Below are 19678 nucleotides of genomic sequence, written 5' to 3'. Positions count from 1 at the left end.
CCCTTTCCTTAGCGGTAAGAACAGAATTGAGTAGAAGGTAAAAGACGACGAACGAAATTAATCCGCACGACTAAAGGATATAAGGACGAGAAGAGGAGAGGAGGCAGTGAAGGAGAGAGAAAGAGAGAAGAAAAGAGGGTGAGAAAGGGTGAGAGAGGGTAGAGAGAAAGAGAGAGAGAGAGAGAGAGAGAACGAGAGAGAAACGAAAGATTTGATTAGATGATAGCACGACCGAAGCATTATCGACATTCACACATACAGGTTTTTATTACATATTTGCGAGAACGCAGTGTAGTTATACCATGTATATCGATCATTTGTGTGTAAGTACGTTATCCTAGCTTAGTATCTTAAGTGATCGTGTACACCTTGGTTACCTATTACGACAAAAAAAAGGAAAAAAAAAAAGAAAAAAAAAAAAAAAGAAAAAAGAAAAAAAAATAATCGTGAAATACCGTTGGATCAATTGAGCCGCACAATCGTTCATAATTCCATCATAAATTTAGGATTTTATACGCACATGAAGGCGATCCATATCGTTAAGTTAAATGATAATCACGTTAAAAACGAACAATTATTCACGCACAGTACATTCAACGTAAATTACGTTAACATTCGTGCAAATACTATAACAAAACTTTTGTAACATATTTACATAATCACGGTGACTCGTGTATACGTATAAGCAATAGCTTTTCAATGGTTTTTTTTTCTTTTTTTCTCTTCTTTTTCTTTATTTTTTTTTTTTTTTTTTTTTTTTTGATTTTTTTTTCTATCGAATTTTCCCATCGAGAATATAATGAAATTGAAGATTAGCTCAATTGACGCAACGCGACGACGGTTCATTATCATATATTTTTTAATCTCATATGATCAAGTAGGATTTTTAAAGCATTTTGTAATAACGTTAAGACAGATAGAATAACGATCTCGTTATAAACGATAAATGTACAGAATTCATTCACCAACGTCGTGGCACATTTTACTCCTTGACATAATTGAAGAGAAAGAGAGAAAGAAAGAGAAAGAAAGAGAGAGAGAGAGCGAGAGAGAGCATTTAATTTCATTTAGATTTTCGCGTAAGTTTTGAATGAATTCAATTGCAAAAATACGTATCTACGTCAGGACGATACATTCCAAATGCGAACAGAAGATCGAAGCGAAGTACTCTTTTGTTTGTCGTTTTGTTTTTTATCTTTTTTATTTTTTTATTATTATTATTATTGTTATTATTATTATTTTTTTTTTTTTTTTTTTTTTTTTTTTTTTTATAAAGCATCGCGACACGGCCACGACTTTGGACAATCAGATTCGCAATATTTCTTACGTCTCGGATGCAACGTAAGATAAATGCGTTATTATAATAATAATAATAATAATAGAAACGCTAGAACAGTGCGTTGCGCTTGTAACATTGATAAGAATTTTCTTGCGTTATTTTCTTCAAATAATCTATGTCAAATCGTTTCGGCATAAGTAATTCTTTTTTGTTCTTTTTTCTGTTTCGTTGGTTTTTTTTCGTAAACCGATACGTTACATTGTACACTGCGTATACTCGACGATGGCACTGCCCATCGGCTATTGTCGTAAACGTGATAAAAAGAGAACATTGTAAAAGTTAATTTAACAAGTCGCATGAAAAACACTAAATGATAACGTACCTTTTACACGCGTATGTATGTATATACGCTGAATTAACACACACGCTAGCACATACACCAAGTACACGATCGTTTGAACAGTCGTTTACCATTTCTCTATTTCAGTCATCATCGGATTAGCCGCATTTGCGAAAGAATTTTTTTTTTTCCTTTTTCTTTTCTTTCTTTTTTCTTTCTTTTTTATATATATATATATATATATATATATATATATATATATATATATATATATAAAGCGGCACGATGACTTAACCCAGTCGAGAATTTTACCGAGCTAAAACTCTTTATCCGATTTACCGATCTACATATAAATACATAAATAACACGTATACCATTTGCCAGGCGCATCCAAGAAATTCCATTTTATACGAACGGTTATAAAACCCCGATCATCCGTATATTCTACGATGATATCGCGTCGAAAGTCGCGATGGGTTTTCCTTTTAAAGGCTGACGAGAAGACAGGATATAAGTTTCGCTTATACGTAAAACGATTTCTCCTTTTTGAGGTTTCGCGCCGTGAATTATAAATAATTATAATCTTCTCATACGTATTATTAATAAGTATTAGAAATAATCTAAGGAATTCGAAATTTTGTCGAATGTATGCCGGTTCGTCGAAACGATTTCTAGTCTGTCGTCAGAATGGAAAAATAATTAGAGAGTGTGTGAGTGTGTGAGAGAAAGAGAGAGAGAGAGAGAGAGAGAGAGAGAGAGAGAGAGAGAGAGAGAGAGAGAAAGAGAGTGGCGTTATCGGTTTTTTTCTTCGGTGTTTCAAATGCACCGAATAATATCAATTGAAGAAGAGTCAAGAAAGAAGAAAAACAAGAACGAAAGAAAAGGAACAACGTCAAAGAAAAGAAGAAGAGGGAAAGAATGAAAATTACGAATGAACAATGGAAAACAAAAATTATTACAGATCGCCCGTGGGAATGTTTTTTTTTTCTTTTTTTTTTTTTTTTTTTTTTTTCTTTTTTACAAGGATAATTGTGACATCCTCTTATAATTTTATATATCTCTTTTTTATATATTTTATATATATATATATATATATACATACACGCGCGCGCGCAAATACATACACACATACGCACGCACACACATATATTGATACGATATCGATGATACTAACTCTAATTTTAGTAACGCATCATTAGAACGACTAAGCTTTTTTAAACATTTTTGATTCAACTTTCCATAAAAATGATAGATGGAAAAGTCGTGTTTAAATTCTTGATTTTTCTCTTCTCATTGAGAAGAAACGAATGATTAATAATATATACGTTGAGATGGGAGATAGAAGGACGGAGACACGCATAGAAGAAATGGAGGGGAATTAAAAAAGCGCAATTAAGGATAGGAGAAAGCAAAATTGAAAGAAAAAAGAAACAGAAAAGAAAAGAAAAGAAAAGAAAAGAAAAGAAAAGAAAAGAGAAGATCGCGCGTGTATGAGCACGTGATATGCAATTGATACGCAATTATTAAAATATGCAATTAGATACGCGCCAGGCATGCGTACTACGTCATCATCATTGTACACGGATCGGTATTTTTTATCTATATATTTTCTTAAAGTAATTTCTAATATCGTTTTCTTACCTTTGTAAATATAAATTATCATCGCGCATGGTTCTTCCAACATAATATATATTTATTTTTTACTTTACGCTAAACGTAAAGAGAGAGAGATAGAGATAGAGAGATAGAGATAGAGAGAGAGAGAGAGAGAGAGAGAGAGAGATAGAGAGATAGAGATAGAGAGAGAGAGATAGAGATAGAGAGAGAGAGAGATAGAGAGAGAGAGAAAGAGAGAAAGAGAAAGAGAAAGAAAGAAGAAAGGGAGAGAGAGAAGCACGTTTATCGCACGTAAGCGAACGAAAGACGGAGTTAGTGAGATGCACGCTGCTGAAGTTTCAAAGGAAGATCTTTATGCATATATATACATATATATACATATATATATATATATGTATACATACATACATACATGCATGCATACATACGTATACGTACGTGCATAGCATATGTAATTTTGTCTTTGTATTATCTTTTTCCAATTATAATCATCTTTTTTTGACTTTTTACTAGAGTTCACTTTCTTCTTTATCGCATAACACGAGTATACACACGCATTATACAAAATCCTAAGAGATGGAAATAAATACGATGGGAGACATGGCCACGAACGCACGCATATATACATACGTACATACGTACATGTATATGTGTACATATATATATATATATATATACATACATACATACGTTCATTCATTCATTCATTCATTCATTCATTCACGTACGCCGTTTTAATTTGTTTATTGTTCGACACTCCTGACTCGCATTCAAAGAGGAGAATTCTTTAACATTTTTCGAACTAATAGAACTAATTGTAATATTTGTTATTTCTTGATTATTAAAAAGAAAGGGAGGAGAGCGCACGAGCACGTTCCTTTGACGTGACAATCTCTCTCTCTCTCTCTCTCTCTCTCTCTCTCTCTCTCTCTCTCTCTCTTTTTCTCTATCTCTTTCTTTTTCTCTCTATCTCGACATTTATCTTTTTTATATTCTTTGTGAAGGACGTTCTCGAACGTAGGAGAGAAACATTCACATTCTTACGTCTCGATTATGGCGTTCCTTTTACTTTCTTTTTTTTCCTCTCTTCTCTTATTCCCTTCCCCCTCCATTTTTTCTTTCATCTAGTAATAATAATAATAGTAACAAGAACAACAACAACAACAACAACAACAACAATAAAAATAATAATAATAATAATAATAATAATATAATAATAATAATAATAATAATTATAATTATAATAATAATAATAATAATAGTTACTCACGCTTTTTTGGAGATTCATCATCCCTTGATCAAAGTTATTACTCGGGAGAGAAAAAGAGAGAGAGAGATTGAGAGAAAAAAACTACCAAGTACCTAAAGCATTCATTGTTGTCGTTTCGTAGGAGTGTATAAGAAAATAAAAAAGAAAAGAAAAGAAAAAAAAGAAAAAAAAATATATATATAATAACGACGCAAGTTCCTCCAAGGATCTACCGATTTCTCGTACGGGGACGTTCAGGACTATTCGTACGCATTATGTAATAATTAATAAAATCATCGAATCGAGTTTTCATATGACGGAACGCACGTCGTCGTAAGAAATCGCGAGAATGGGAGGGATGGTTCCTTGATGCCTTTGCAATAGTTCTTCGAATAGTGCTCGGTATATTCAATGATACGCATTATATCGTAGATATTAAGTGTAACCGCTATAAATGGGTTAAAACTTTGTATAAACATTTAACGAACAATGGAAAAGAAAAAAGCAAGAAAGAAAAAAAAATGAATGAATGAATGAACGAACGAACGAACAAACAAACAAACAAATAAATAAATAAATAAATAAAGAAAGAAAGAAAGAAAGAAAGAAAGAAAGAAAGAAAGAAAAGGAGCAACATGCGCACGCTTTTTAAGAATGTAGAATACTTCTCACCGGAGTAGAATCGTGTTGTCTCGTCGTGAGAAACTTGAAGGGATGAAGAAGGGAAGGGAAGGGAGAAATGTGAAGGAATAAAAGAGAGAGAGAGAGAAAATAAATAAATTCGATTAACGAAAGGAGAAAATTTGATATCATCGAACTTGTTCGGTAATAGGTTACTTCTGATCTTATCTTTTTTTTTCTTTTCTTTTTTCTTTTCCTTTTCCATCCTCTTTTTTTGTTTTACTATTTTTATTTTCTCTTTTATTTTTCTCCTAACGTTCGAGATCGTGGACGAAGAATTCAAAACAGCGATCGTGCCTCGTTACTTTCGATCTTGATAACCGACGATAAACGAGCTGTCAAATATACACATATATATTTATATATATATATGTGTGTGTGATATATATATATATATGTATGTATGTACGTATGTATGTTTTGCGTATGCGTTGTATCCTAAAATAAATCGTCGAAACTATTGATGGTAGTAGTATCGACATAGGCGAGATCGCGATCTCGATCTAATACATTTTTAATTAATCTGGAAGCTTTAAATCTGGATCGACTTGGCCTGAAGTAGAACAACGATCCTTGTATAATAATCGCAACGGGACACGATCGTTCGACCTTTATTCGAAATGTTGCGATAATACGTTACACCTTAACTATGTAGAAAATGAAAGCAAACGAGAGAGGGAGAGAGAGAGAGAGAGAGAGAGAGAGAGAGAGAGAGAGAGAGAGAGAGAGAATGTGTGTATGAAAGACACGTGCGAATGAAAGGGAGAAGAATCGGATTAAAAAAAAATGGGTGTTGAGTGTGCTCTTCAGGAAGCGGCGATCTCTTTTCTTTTTTTTTTTTTTTTAATGGGAGTATATCGTCGAAAAAAGGATAAAAAAACAGAAGAAATAAGAGAGAAGATCGCTGCAAAATTATTAACGCGAAGAAAACAGCTGCGGCACTCGCAATTACCTTTTTTAGTATTAGAATGCATTTATATATACAAACACACACAGAAACATACACACACATATATACATATACATATATATATATATATATATATATATGTGTATGTATATATATGATAAATACTATAATTTTACTATGGTAGTCCTAACGCGAGTATTAAGAGTGTTTGTTATAATTAAAAAATTATTTAAGAATCAAGCGAGATGTACGAGAGAGGTCAAAATAAAACTAAAAGAGAAAAAAAAACTAGAATAAGAACAAGCAGAAAAGATAATAAGTGGAAATGTCCGTAATAAATATAATCGATGAGGGAAAGGAGGAGAGAAAAAAGATATAGTAACCGAGGCCATTTAATAAACACTGTGTATTGTAATTACTGTGCTACCATTAAAATATATAAAGGATTAAGAACCAGACGCTTTTTCGAACGCTCGCGATCATTGACGCGAATAGAAGAAAGAAAGAACAAAGTCCCTCATTTTTTGACATCCTCGTCCAGGTTTACCTTTTTCCCCCCCGTGAATCCGGTTTTTTATACTTCTAGAAGATATCTAATGATTTTGTATATAATCGATTAAACCAAGTAACTTAAATAACCTTTGTCGTCGATCGCGAGCGTTTTTGTTTCATCAAGAAATTCGTATTAAGAGTTATTCTTAAGCGGAGGAAGGCATTTAAAGAAGGAAAAAAAGAAAAAGTAATAAAAAAAAATAGATAAATAAATAATAATAATAATAATAATAATAATAATAATAATAATAATAATAATAATAATGATAAGTCGATTTTACTTATGTGATGATCAAAGATTAACTTGTTAAGCGTTTATACTTTAAGCCAAATGGGGGATACGATTTTGCTCGGAAGAGAAAATCAATGTCTCTTTGAAAATTCGACGAACGAGATGAACGAATCAGGGTGGGGGAAAAAAAAAGAGAAAAAAGAAAAAAAGAAAAAGAGAATAGTTCTTAAGTTCTCATGTCTCTTTTTCTCTGCCGGAGCAACATCGATCCCGCGATGACAGTAAGCAGATTTCAATGTGCGATGTATGGAATCACGCTCGTCGACATAAAATCTGAAATTTTGCGTTGAGTCAGGATGCATATATAATAAAAAAAAAAAAAAAGAGAAAAAATATAAAAAAAAAAAAAAAAAAACAAAAGAAAAATAAAAAAAAAAAGAAAAAAGTCACTTAAGAAAATCGTTGTACATCGAGACGTATCGTTGTACTTTTTCTCTCTCTCTCTCCCCTCTCTCTCTCTCTCTCGTAAACATTTTTTAAATGCGACTACTGGTGATATAATACATTGTTCTCAATTAACTTTTAAACAAACTATACGTATTACGTAAAACTCCAATGATCGACTGCCAAAAAAAAAAAAAGAAAAAAAAGAAAGGAAAGAAAAAAAAAAGAAATAAAGAAGATAACTCGTTCGAATGGTTTTTTTTTCTGTAAGAGCGAATGCGAGCCATTGTAAACGATGTCTACTTAATTAAGGATAATTGTTATTAACGAAGATGACGAAGATGAAGAGAAAAACGAGGACGAGGACGAAAGAAGGATGAAAGGAAAGGAAATGAAAAGGAAGAGAAGAGAAAAGGTTCTCACAATTAAACAATAATTTATAGAATACGAGGCTAATTTAAATAAGCCAACGTGCTTACGAAAAAGTGCGATTATTATAATCCATTTGGACCCGTTGCGCTCGTTTATAAACAAAATCGATCAGATAAATCTTCGATATCCTTCGATCGATGATATACAACTTGTATTCTTACGGATCAGTCCGCCATCGTCAATTGGTGGGACCGTATTCCTATTCCTTGTTGATCCGTACATTGACAGGATTATCATTATCATTATCATTATTATCATTATTATTATTATTATCATTATTATTATTAGCATTATTATTATTAGCATTATTATTATTATTATTATTATTATTATTATTATTATTATTATTATTATTATTATGATTATTATAAAGGTAAATAAGAGATAGGAAGCTTCATTTTATAACGTATTACGTATTATTAACGAAAGACGGCGAGGGCCGAATCGAAGCGGAGCTCGACGATAAGGAAGAAAAAAAGAAGAAAATTACAAAATGGAAGATTAGGGGAGGGAGAAGGGATGAACAAAATGGGAGTTTTATGTATTTGAAGAGAGATGGGGACTGGGTAAAGGGAACGAACAAATTTGTATCAAACAATGTTTAACCGTGCCGGTTAAAATTGGTAAGAGAGGAGAAAGAGAGAAAAAGGAGAAAGAATTAAAAGAATAAAAAAGAAAAAAAAAAGAACAAGAAATGGCGCGAATTAAAAAGCGAGCACTGAATATCGGCGACTACTTCGTTTCTTAAGACGTATCTTGAAAATATTTGTATGTAAATGAATGACAAAATAATAAAAAGTATACGCTGTAAACATTCCGTATATATTCTTTTTATGCGGCACAATATGACTTTTCACAGGGATTACGATTGAAATCGTACTGCTGCGTGCTTTTTCTTAGAGATTCTTCTTAAGAATCCTCGGGATATCCGTAAATTACATTTTGAGAACCACTGAGGTTAGAGATTTATGACCTTTCAGGTCGACTCAAGTGGGACACACTTCGTGTTCCCTTGGAGTTCACCGTTTACATTATCTTCCGTGTCTATATTCTTGCAGTTTCATACTCGAAAAAAAATATTATAATAGATTAACGCTATCTCACTTTTTAGATTTATTCCTTTTTTTTTTCGTTTTAATTTAACAGATCTTAATTACGCGCGTGTATAATAATAACAATAATAATAATAATATGAAAGGAAATCGTGCTAAATGACGGTACGCTTGAAATAGTCATGACAGCGTTATCGATTATGACATCATTTTCTTACTCGTTATCACGTTTCAAACATGAATGTTATTTATGCTATACCACGAACAACGCGTATACGATCTACATATAATTATTTGTTAAACCTTTTCTTTTAACTATTTATATAGACTGTGTTTATTGTTCGATGCATTTTAAAGAATGTTTCTTTTCCTTTCTCTTTATCCTTTTTTTTTTTTATATTTTTTTTTACATACATTAAATGTAAAATCACTCGAAGAAAAGTAAGCGAAAAAGATAAGAGAATAGAGGGTAGAACTTCTACTACAATTTCAATTTTTAAAACGATCTATCCAATTCCTTCTCGGGATCATCGACTTCGTCGATGCGAGTATTCATCATCGATGGCGTCACCATTCCTTTCTTCACTCAGAGATCACACGATGATATAAGAAGAACGAGGCTATGACACAATATTCGTCGTCCTTCTTCTCCTCCTCTTCCTCCTCCTCATCCTCCTTTCTGCTTTTCGTACAGCGCAGAATCGCGTGACGTCGCAATCTTTACGAACAGAATTCATGCGTGGGAAAGGGAGAGAGAGAGAGAGAGAGAGAGAGAGAGAGAGGTAGAAAGACATAAACGCACACATTTGCACGTTTACTCGAGCAGGATCGTGGTACGTTAAGGTCGAATGACGTCATCGTTTCTCATAGACCGGGTCTGCGATCGAAAAGAAAAAGAGCAATGTTGTTTAATCGACCGATTAGAAGAGCGATTTATTCTGCAACTTTTTCTTTTTTTCTTTTCTTTTTGTTTAGTAAGCACAATGATATCATATTAAAAACGAAAATAACGCGAACGTCGTTCGAGTTCGTACGATATATGTTAAGCTCTATTCGTGACTTCTTAATCGATCGTTCATGTTCTACATTTTGTAGAAAAACGTTATCGTCGTTACGCATGCCCTCTCCTCCTCTCTCTCTCTCTCTCTCTCTCTCTCTTTTCTCTTGTATTTTTTTATTTTTTTTTTTTTTTGTTTTATTTTTATTGCCACGTGCCGAGCCCTTCCATCAATAGACTGTTGTGCAAATAGACAACGTCCGGTATAACTAAGCGATATAATAAAATCGAAGATTAGTTTAGTCCGTAGCTAATGGCCGCAAGAAAAACATTTCAATCATTTTTTATTGAAGAAATATTCATAGGAAAAATATAGATGGGGAATTGAAAGGAGGAGGAGGAAGGAAAAGTCTAGGGATATGAGAGAATTCGAAAGAATCAAGATCGTTGTTAAGAAATGAAAGAGAGGAGGTGGGGTGGATTTGCGAATGGGTGCGCATTGGATCGATATCATCGGGGCTTGCGGGCCACGCGTTTTCCCGAGGGTTGTTTTAGACGACACTGGCGCCGCTAGTCGCGACGGCACATCGAGCTTCTCCTTTCTTCTTTCGTCGAATCATTTCTTTCCCTCGAAAACATTTGTTTTTCTTCTCGTATGGCGAGACGAAAGGGAGTCATGGAAGTTGTACGTAAAAATAAATTTGCTCGAAAAATGATGATGAACGAGTAAAAACGAAGAAAGTAAATGGTGATGGACACGTTTATCATTAATCACGAGTTTTGTAAAGTAATCAAATTGGTATTGTTGAGATAATTTCCCTAAGGAGAACCGCTTTCGAAATCCTCCCTCGTTTTACGACTTTTCTTCCCTTGTGCGAAAAAACGAGCACCGACATGCTGGCGCCTAAGACGTCGCAGTAAAATCCTTCCACGTAATATAGAACGTTATTATGATAGATCCTTTCTCTAATAATAAAAATGTGATAACATATATATGTATATATATATATATATATATATATATATATATATATATATATATAGAAAACAAAAGAATAGGGTGAAAAGCGAACGCAGAATAAAAATTTTTCTCACCGATTGAAAAATTATAATTGATCGTTTATCTTTTTCGACGAGCGAATTAAAAAGAGTGGTTCTTTTCTTATATAGGCTAAAGTGAACAGAACAATAGGACAGAGATCAAAGAATAGGAAGAGAAAAGATTAAACTCGTGATCTCGCAAGGCGTTACAGGACCTTCTCCTGTTTCCTGAGGTCCTCAGATTACATGCCAAAAGTCCTTGTCGGTGGTATCGGTCGAAGGAGGGTATAGGGGATGGGAGATTTGGTTTGATCGAAAGAGTCTCGGACATAGGGACGGGGAGATAAGGAAAACCATCAGCAAGAACCAACGCGGCAGTCACAGCAACGAAGAAAAGGAGGGAGAGCTGTTTGGTGCAGGCGCTGCCGGCGCGGCATTCAAGCCGCAGTGGGGTGGGGTAACTTAGAAGAGTGGTGGGGGTTGTAGGTTCCCCTACGATGGCGTGGCGACCCATTCGTTCGTTCCATACGCTTTAATCGAAAGTCAGATCGCCGCGGACTGCCGCGTCGTCACGCGGACACTCGTCGTCTTTCCCATCTCTTTTTTTCACTATTTTCGCCGCATAACATTACAAAGGTAATTTTCCTTAGTTCCTTATCTTTTTTTTTCTTTCTCTAAACCTTCCTTCTAGTGCGCATTTTTATTCGTGAAAAAGTATATATATATATACGTATATATATATATATATATATCTTACACGTATTTCGTGTCGAAGATTAGAAAGTGTGTCACGATTTTTGTCGAAGCAACGTCTTACCTTTCTCCTTTTCACTTTGTTTTTAGGTTTTAAGAAATGTATAAAAACGAGTGTTAAATAAGAGTGAAAAAATCGAAATGTATACTCGTGCGAAGTAACAGTGTAAACAGAAAAGAGAGAGAGAGAGAGAGGATTGTTGGTGTGTTACACAAAGAGACTATTTACCCGTGTAGGAGGACGGTTCACTGGCCGTACAAAGTACTGGTAATGTTGATAGTTCTTAGGTACACATATAAGAGCAAGCATAGTGGTATGTATCGTTGATTTATTTAATAATTAAATATCGTTAGTATACAATAGTATTAAAAGGATCATAGTAAAGGGAACATTTATTGGGCACGTGACAAGAACTAGTGTCTTGCGAACGAGATATCATATCCTTTCGATGAGATCAACGTTCGAGATTTCTCTTGAAAACAAAATAGGCCTAGATTAGCCACCTTGGAACTGTGTGGCGCCAAATGACGAGGATCACTGATATCAACCGTTTCTACGCAAACGAAGTACGTTCTTTAATATACGCGTTCGACACGCGCGAATACATTTTGCAATTACGTTCGATAATAAGAACATTATTCATAAAGTATTGCGATCGATTTAAGAGAACATTTTGAAATGTTATAAAATGACATTAAATATAACAAGATTTTCTTATCAATGTTTACGTGTTTTGTCATTGCCAAGGATGTCTATTGTTACCGCACTCTTTCGGAAGAAAGAAAAATCGATCAACATGTTTTAAACAAGTTAAACAAACTTATCGTTTCTAATCGTGAAAGATTCCAAAAGAATTGACACGTATGTATTATTTCGATATGTTCGATCAAGCGAGATAAGGATTACACGAAGTGACATCGATGAGACTCTTTGATGCAACTTGAGAGGATCGATTTTACGATCGCACACTTCCCCCCCGAGACATAAATTCTTAGCCGTCCTACTATCGAACCACGTAGCGTGTTCTCCAAAATTGATATAAAAAAGAAAAAGAAAAATAATAATAATCGATCCCATGCCGACGATTTTCCTGACTATTACATTATTCTATACACCGTTACGATAGAATCTAGAATAGTGGAGAAAATTAGTTTGAACTTGGAAACAAATCTTCTCGTGAAAATATTACGCGTGACAAGCGCTCGTTTTTAATCGTTCATAATTCGACGATTCGATCGATGTCAATCGATAATTTCGAAGAAATCGTCGAAACATTTTTCGAACTCTTATTGAATTACGCTTTAAGCATTAATCGGGATTAACTTTCTTCGTCGATCCGTTTATTTATTATTCTCTACCTAATGTGACTTTATAATTAACATTGTATATAAATAAATCTCTATATAAAATAAATAAAAAAAAAAGAAAGAAAAAAGGCGCGTTTAAATTTTTCTTAAAATTCATTCGGTAGAGTAACATTTAAATGTATTTAATGAGATTTAAAAGAGAGATTAAACGTAAAATAAATGGCGCACCGACACACGTTCGCGTGGTCCGGATACGGGCAATTTGCAATTCGATCGAGTGTTCTCTTGCTATCTCTCTATCGTCGGCGACGAAAGTCTCGTATTGCCGGATACATTGGATCGACACGGTAGGTCGCTGCTCCGGATGATGTCAACGATGATTGATACGCTTTTGAAAAGCAATGCGACTCCAAAGAGAACATTATATACACTTTATGCGTATTTATTTCAATATTTTTCCTTTCGTTTTCTCGACAAAAATTAATAATCTTTGTATCCTTTCAACTTTCTTTCCTCTCCCCCTTCCCCCAAAATTTGTCTTTCTCCCATTAACTGTTTCGTTTTTCTTTCTTTTTCTTTCTTTTCCTTTTTATTCCAGTTATTTTCCATCACATGCGTAATACACATATATATACACGAATGCAAATGACTCGACCAATGAAATAATAATAAAACTAATAATAATAAATGCAAATAACGATGGTAGCTTCTTTTGTTACGAGCGACTATTAAAATTTATATATCGTGGGTCAAAGATTGGTGTCGATTGACATTTATCGTTTGTTAATGTGAATCGACAAAGAGACGATGATCCGGTCAAAGGTTTTACGATGAGATTCACTATAGTTTAGTAGGTGAACATAGAAAATTTTGATAAGAAGAAAATAAATATTTCTTTTTATATATACATATACATATGCGTATGTATGTGTGTGCGCGCATGCGTAACAGATATTTTCAAACTTGACCCAATTTATATAAAATTATCTTCGGACATGTACGACCCTACTCGAGCCTTGAATTGTCCTCATCGAATCATATTCATAATTAAACGACCCACGTGAAATTTATCAGAGAGAGAGAGAGAGAGAGAGAGAGAGAGAGAGAGAGAGAGAGAGAGAAACAAAAAAAAGAAAGAGTGGAGATAATTACGGTGACTTATCACGTCAAAACGATTCGGACACGCATGGTGAAATCATGGAGCGAAATTAAATAAGAGGGAATAAAGGGGGAAAAGAGGGAGGGAAATCTCTCCGTACAAGAGACATGTGCCGACCTTGAAGGATTTTATACGTTCGAGAGTCATTCTACAAAAACATATATTTAATTATTCGTTTTTCTTTCTTCTTCTTTTATATATATATATATATATAAGCGTAAACAATAAGACGAGAAACGTTTCGAACAAATCGATTTCGTACCAATGGTTTACCTTTTTTTTTTCCTCAAGATATGAGTCATCGATATAATTCGTGTCATTGCATAAAAGATTATAAACGAGTGCTAGATGTATCGACGAAGAAACGTATTTATTGTCAATGGTATTGACACCATCTCGTTAATCGCATTGTGTTTGTTGACAATACTTCTGTTTGTTCCGCGCCCCCTCTCCTATCCCCTTCGCGTCGATCATTAATTATCGTTTTATTCGCCGTCCACGAGACGTCGCGTGCAGAACGCATAATGTTCTTAATGAAACGAGTATTACGAATCTCTCCTGCTATCGTTAAAGACTGTTTTCGTTTTTTTTTTTTTATTTTCTTCTTCTCTCGAATCGTTTCGATCGTTCTAATAAAATATGAATTAAAATTCAAGGAGTCACATCAGGATGACCTTTCGAAATATGCCTTTCGCCTGACACCTGACATTTCGTCGTTGAGATCATTTTGTGTTATCCGATGTGAGTAATTGAGAAACCTTAAAAAAAAAAGAAAAAAGAAAAAAAAAGAAAAGAAATATAATCGAAGCGATAGCGATCGTGCGAACTAAAACCATTGGCATTGGCACCGATGCGTCAGTAACAGGAACGATTCACGGTCTAGTTTGTTCTTTCGTTTGAGTACGTCTTATCGTACGCTTCTACCATTATGGTTTATTAGTAACGAAATATAACACATAGGCCTATATGCACGCCCATAAATTATAGGCGTTCAAAGAGGAAAAGATGATATCCTCCGGTGATATCAGTGTTAATCATAGCAATCGTATTTGGCAATCGATAAGCTAACTTATCGATTTGTCGATATAAAGATAACGCTTCGATGAAAAACCGATGAATATTTGGAAATGTTTATACGTCGCATAACTGACCTTATCCACGTATACATTATCGCCTCGTAGAGAAAATGTTGGTGGAGTAATGGTAGCAGTAGTGATGGTAGTAGCAGTAACACCCATCGTATTCATCCGACATTGACGGACATCGTGTTCTTTTACATAACATGGAACGACTTAAGCCTTCATAACGGTTCTTTCGTTTCTTTTTTTCAGAAAACTCGACGATAGGTAAAAGAGAACACAAAAAGGAACGACACTGTGAAAGAACCTTCCTAACATCTTTCAATCGCTATTCGAACTTTCATCGTCGTGGAATAATAAATTCATCATATAAAAGTAATGGAAATTCGATAGACGAAATAAAATAAAATAAAATAAAACGAAATAGAAAATCTTTTGAACGCAAACGTCGAATATCGGTTATATTAATTATTGATCGAGAAAGAAGAAAAAAAAGAAAGAAGGAAAGAAACGAAAAGAAAAGAAAGAGAAAGAGAAAGAATAGAAAAGATAAAGAAGAGAAAAGAAAAGGAAGAGACGAGCGAAAGATACCGAAAGAGGTGTGTGTCAGGGTTGCGTCGGTTCCCTCGATGACAGTTCAGAAGAAGTTGGAAAAGCACGAAAATCGGAAGTAGGAGTAAGACTGAAGAGGAAGCTCAAGGCGGAGACGAGAAGACGGATTGGTGCAAACTCTTAGCCGAGTAGCGCGCGTATCAACGGTATAGTCCGGGGGCATATACCCAGGGTATATGCGTGGTGTATTAATAGACATCGGTAGCTCGTTGGTGGGGGGGACGACGCTTGCTCGAGGGTGAAAATAGAAAAGAATGTTTTTGGAATCCAATTGGACTTGGTTGGCAGAACGATGGGTCAATATGGCCGACTTGGCCGAGCGGGTGGACGATCTGATATGCAGTTTCGACTCGACTGGTGACACGACCATGGATACATTGTCGATGCTGATATTCGGTTGGATGTTATTCGGTCTCGTGGTATTGTGCGTCGGCAAGTACGTTTACAATCGTTTTGTCCTAAACGAGCTCGGTACCTCTCGCACCGCGAAGGACGGCCATGTCTTTCACGGTGATAGTGTTGTGGTGACGAGTGCTGCTGTAGGTGCTGCTGGTGCCGCCACCGGGGCCAAGTTCCTCGGTCATCAGGAAAGATCAAGCAAATTATCGGCATCTTCGGTCGGTGTTGCATCGAGCTCGAAAACATCGACTTCGACCGGTCCGATCGGAGTAAGTGGTGCCGTATTAGCTGCCGCTAATACAGCCGCATCTTTTGGGGGAGGTAGCAGCGGCGCTTCTTCGACTATTGCCGTGGCACCCGTTCCACCCTCCTCATCTCCCTCCTCCCCTGGCTACGTCCCACCAACTCCGCCGGTCCGGAAACGACTGACAAGGAAGACTTCCGGTGCTCTTATCACTCCTGCCAGAAGTTCGAGGGCCCTTCATTTGCCTACGGCGACCGGTGCCGACGCCGAAGCCGTTCGTTGGGTCAACGAACTGATCGTCTGGCTGCACTCGGATCTTGTCATCCTCAACGAACTTCTCGCCCTTTGGGTGGCTTCTTTGAACGACTTTACCGCCGGTTCCGTCGACGAGGTCAGTCCTATTCTCTCTCTCTCTCTCTCTCTCATCTTTCTCGAGCCTCCTCGCAGGCGTTATTTTTTATTCGCGGAAGACTCGCCTCCGTGACCGAGCTCTTAACGTGTCAGATGGCGCTGGGGAATCCAAGAATAGCGACTCCAACCTGTTGGATGACTTCGTTTCTATAGAGTCTTATCTATAAAGACTCACGTTTATCTTATTAACGGGAGATATATTTTTCTTATCGGGCCGATCAAAATCATTTCTATTTTTATTTTCATTTTCGATATAATCGAAAATATTTTTTTATTCCGTAGAAACAAGAAAAGGAAAAAGAAAAGATGAAAAAGGAAGGAGTAAACGACGATTGGAATTTGCGGCGTCAGATTAATGTATCGCGCGGATTCTTGCATGCGTAGGCTTTTATTAGATAAAACCGAGATGATGAATCTCTAAGATGAAACAGCTCGACTTTACGAGTACTCAATTCGAGCTGGTCGGCGAAAGTAATTCGATTCGAGTGAAAGGCGTTTAATTCGAACAACGTGTTCTTGATCGAATTTTATCCGATTGAATTATCTCGTTGACGTGGCAAACTTGACCTCTCGCATGTTTGAAGAGCTCTCAATGGAATCCAAAGCGTCTCGATCCGCTCGCGAAAGAATGCGTTTCTTTGTTCCTTTAACAACGTATCCCCTCTTTCTGCCCCTTCTTCCTCGCCCTTACGAAACGTTATCTAACGCACCTAACATGCTAAATTCGTTTTTGGAATCGCGGGCGTGTTTCCAATTCCTCGTACATTCTCTCTCACGTCTCTGATTCACCTGATGATTTATCGTACAGCCGAAAGATTCGGTCACGCGACTCAACGGGAAACGTCGCTCACTTTCGTCTGCCTCATAAGATTTCAAATGGGTATTAGCTTTAGCATTAAGCGAACATTTGGTAACTCTTCTAATGGAAAAATATTTATAGTACTCACGATGTGTGTATATATATATATATATGCAATACGTATACGCTTAATTATCGACGTTCATAACGATTACGCGAACGTTCAGCCTCGGAAAAAACGGAAATGAGATATAAAGTGGTATTTCTTCGTTCTATCAATTTCAAATTCAAAACAGCAGAATTCTCTCAAGTTATTAATTCTGTTATGCTTTAATATGCCAGCCAGTCAACCTAGCCAAAAGTATTTACGTTGAAAAGGAGAGCCGTAATTTATAGGCCGTAAAATGTTTTCACGTAATATCGTCAGTCCGAGGGAGTCCATTTCTTGCCAAAATTCTACAATAATGTTATTATCTAATCGTACATTTGTAGACACGTCAGGAATTTCTGTTGATACGTGTTATGCGTTATAAACATACATACATATATATATATATATATATATATATGTATGTATATATTTATATTATAGATACGTTGTAGGAAATTTTTGAGAATATCTTCTCGAAGGAATCATTGATATCGTCTAATGTTACAGCATGGAGTGGGCGTCGAATTTGTGCGTGTTCTTCCGGAAACACATCCTCCAACTCTGTCAAATATTTTCTGCGAATGCGACTCTAAAGACGATGTGGTAGGTAATCGTATTTGACAATAATTTTTCTTTTCTTTTTTTTTTTTTATATATATCGAAGAAAAAAAAATACTGAGACACCCTGTATACGATATAATGCCTCCATTCATACCGCTTTCGAAGACGTCTTTTTACTCTTCTTATTTTTTTTTTTTTTTCTTTTTTTTTGTCGCTCTCGTTCTCACATAATACATACGTTTCTTCATTCCGTAGACCATAACGTGCGACTGCGAGGCAACTCCGGCTCTGCAGTTAAAAGCGTTTCGCCAAAGAGGCGACAAGTTGGAATCTAGTCACTATCGTGTCAACGTGAATCGCTTCCGTGCTCGGCTCAACGTCGTTTGCATCACCGAGAAACTTCTAATCGATCTAAAGTGCGACGGATGGCCCGAGGTTTGTTTTTAATTAATCCATATAATAATCTTCTTAGATTTTCTAAATACCTTATAAAAATATATCTCGAACAAAATAAAAAAAAAACGCAAAAGAAAAAGAAAACGCACATTTTTCGCATATTTTCGTATCTATTAAAATAATTAACATATTTCTCTTATAAATGAGAATAGTTCAGCGCGAAAGAAAGAAAGAAAGAAAGAAAGAAAATTGTTTTCCGTAAATAAAGATCTATAATGAATTGCAAAAGGAATAGAAATTTTTATTCGCATAGGACAAATATATTGTAAATTACATGTATTTCTACGATAAGGTCTGAGACGAAATGATATTAAACATAAATATTCTTATCCCTTAAACGTACTGTATTAGTTTATTTTATGAAAATAATGTGTCTTTACGTGCGTTTAAATTATATTAAAAATGATAAGCTGTTAAAGATATTGTTCAAACGATTTAGTTAAGATGATAAAAAAAGTAATTTCGAAGATAGCACGAAAGAAAGTAAAAATTGTTTTGATGTTTCGTACCAGGTAAAGATATCCCTGGCACAGGTAGGAACGATAAAGAAGGATTTGGATGAGAGCCAATTACAGGAAGTAGTGACGGAAATTGTGGTTGGTGCTTTGAGAGGTATCAACGTTCATCTTAATCTATCGCAATATCCAACTTGTCCGCGATTATGGAGAGAACCACCTACGCAGCCTGGCTTCTCCTTTCCGGTACATTACGACAGTATGGTAAGTAACGCTTTAGCTCGATTAAATCAATTTATACTCGGCTAATTTTATAATAATATATTTATGTACTTTATCGTAAATACCAGCTAGGAGAAGACACGTGTCTATTTATCTATTTATCGATGCATTATGTGCTGTCGGTGAGAACGCGCAGAAAATATCGCGTGCACTTTTACTTTCCTAATCATGAAACCTACTTTA

At 35.4% G+C, this 19678-nt stretch overlaps 2 protein-coding genes across 17 annotated transcripts in view; both read left to right on the top strand.

Moving 5' to 3' along the window:
* ena (ENAH actin regulator enabled) overlaps positions 1–15497 on the top strand; it is a 34393-nt gene extending 18896 nt beyond the window's left edge. For 4 of the 5 annotated variants that reach the window (XM_035865366.2, XM_085660148.1, XM_085660149.1 and 1 more), the window contains one exon: positions 13–6227. In XM_035865366.2, the coding sequence (XP_035721259.1) occupies positions 13–41 (29 nt within the window). In that variant the 3' untranslated portion in view covers positions 42–6227. Of the gene's footprint in view, positions 1–12; positions 6228–15377 lie in introns of those variants that run through there. The other variant, XR_014982705.1, reaches the window with a different exon arrangement.
* Positions 15498–15991: 494 nt separating this feature from the next.
* Positions 15992–19678, top strand: part of LOC118441232 (uncharacterized) — a 30685-nt gene continuing 26998 nt past the window's right edge. For all 12 annotated transcript variants that reach the window (XR_014982701.1, XR_014982704.1, XR_014982702.1 and 9 more), the window contains exons 1-4: positions 15992–16771; positions 18249–18344; positions 18558–18737; positions 19271–19477. Coding sequence is in view for 8 of the 12 variants with exons in the window: in XM_085660145.1 (XP_085516271.1) it covers positions 15992–16771; positions 18249–18344; positions 18558–18737; positions 19271–19477 (1263 nt within the window). In the remaining 4 variants the exon portion in view is untranslated. The remainder of the gene's footprint in view (positions 16772–18248; positions 18345–18557; positions 18738–19270; positions 19478–19678) is intronic.

Source organism: Vespa mandarinia, chromosome 11 (assembly GCF_050613455.1).
Source record: "Vespa mandarinia isolate Hongniang chromosome 11, ASM5061345v1, whole genome shotgun sequence".
NCBI lineage: Eukaryota > Metazoa > Arthropoda > Insecta > Hymenoptera > Vespidae > Vespa > Vespa mandarinia.
The sequence above is the reverse complement of the archived record's forward strand: the minus strand, read 5'-3'. Positions and strand labels throughout refer to the sequence as shown.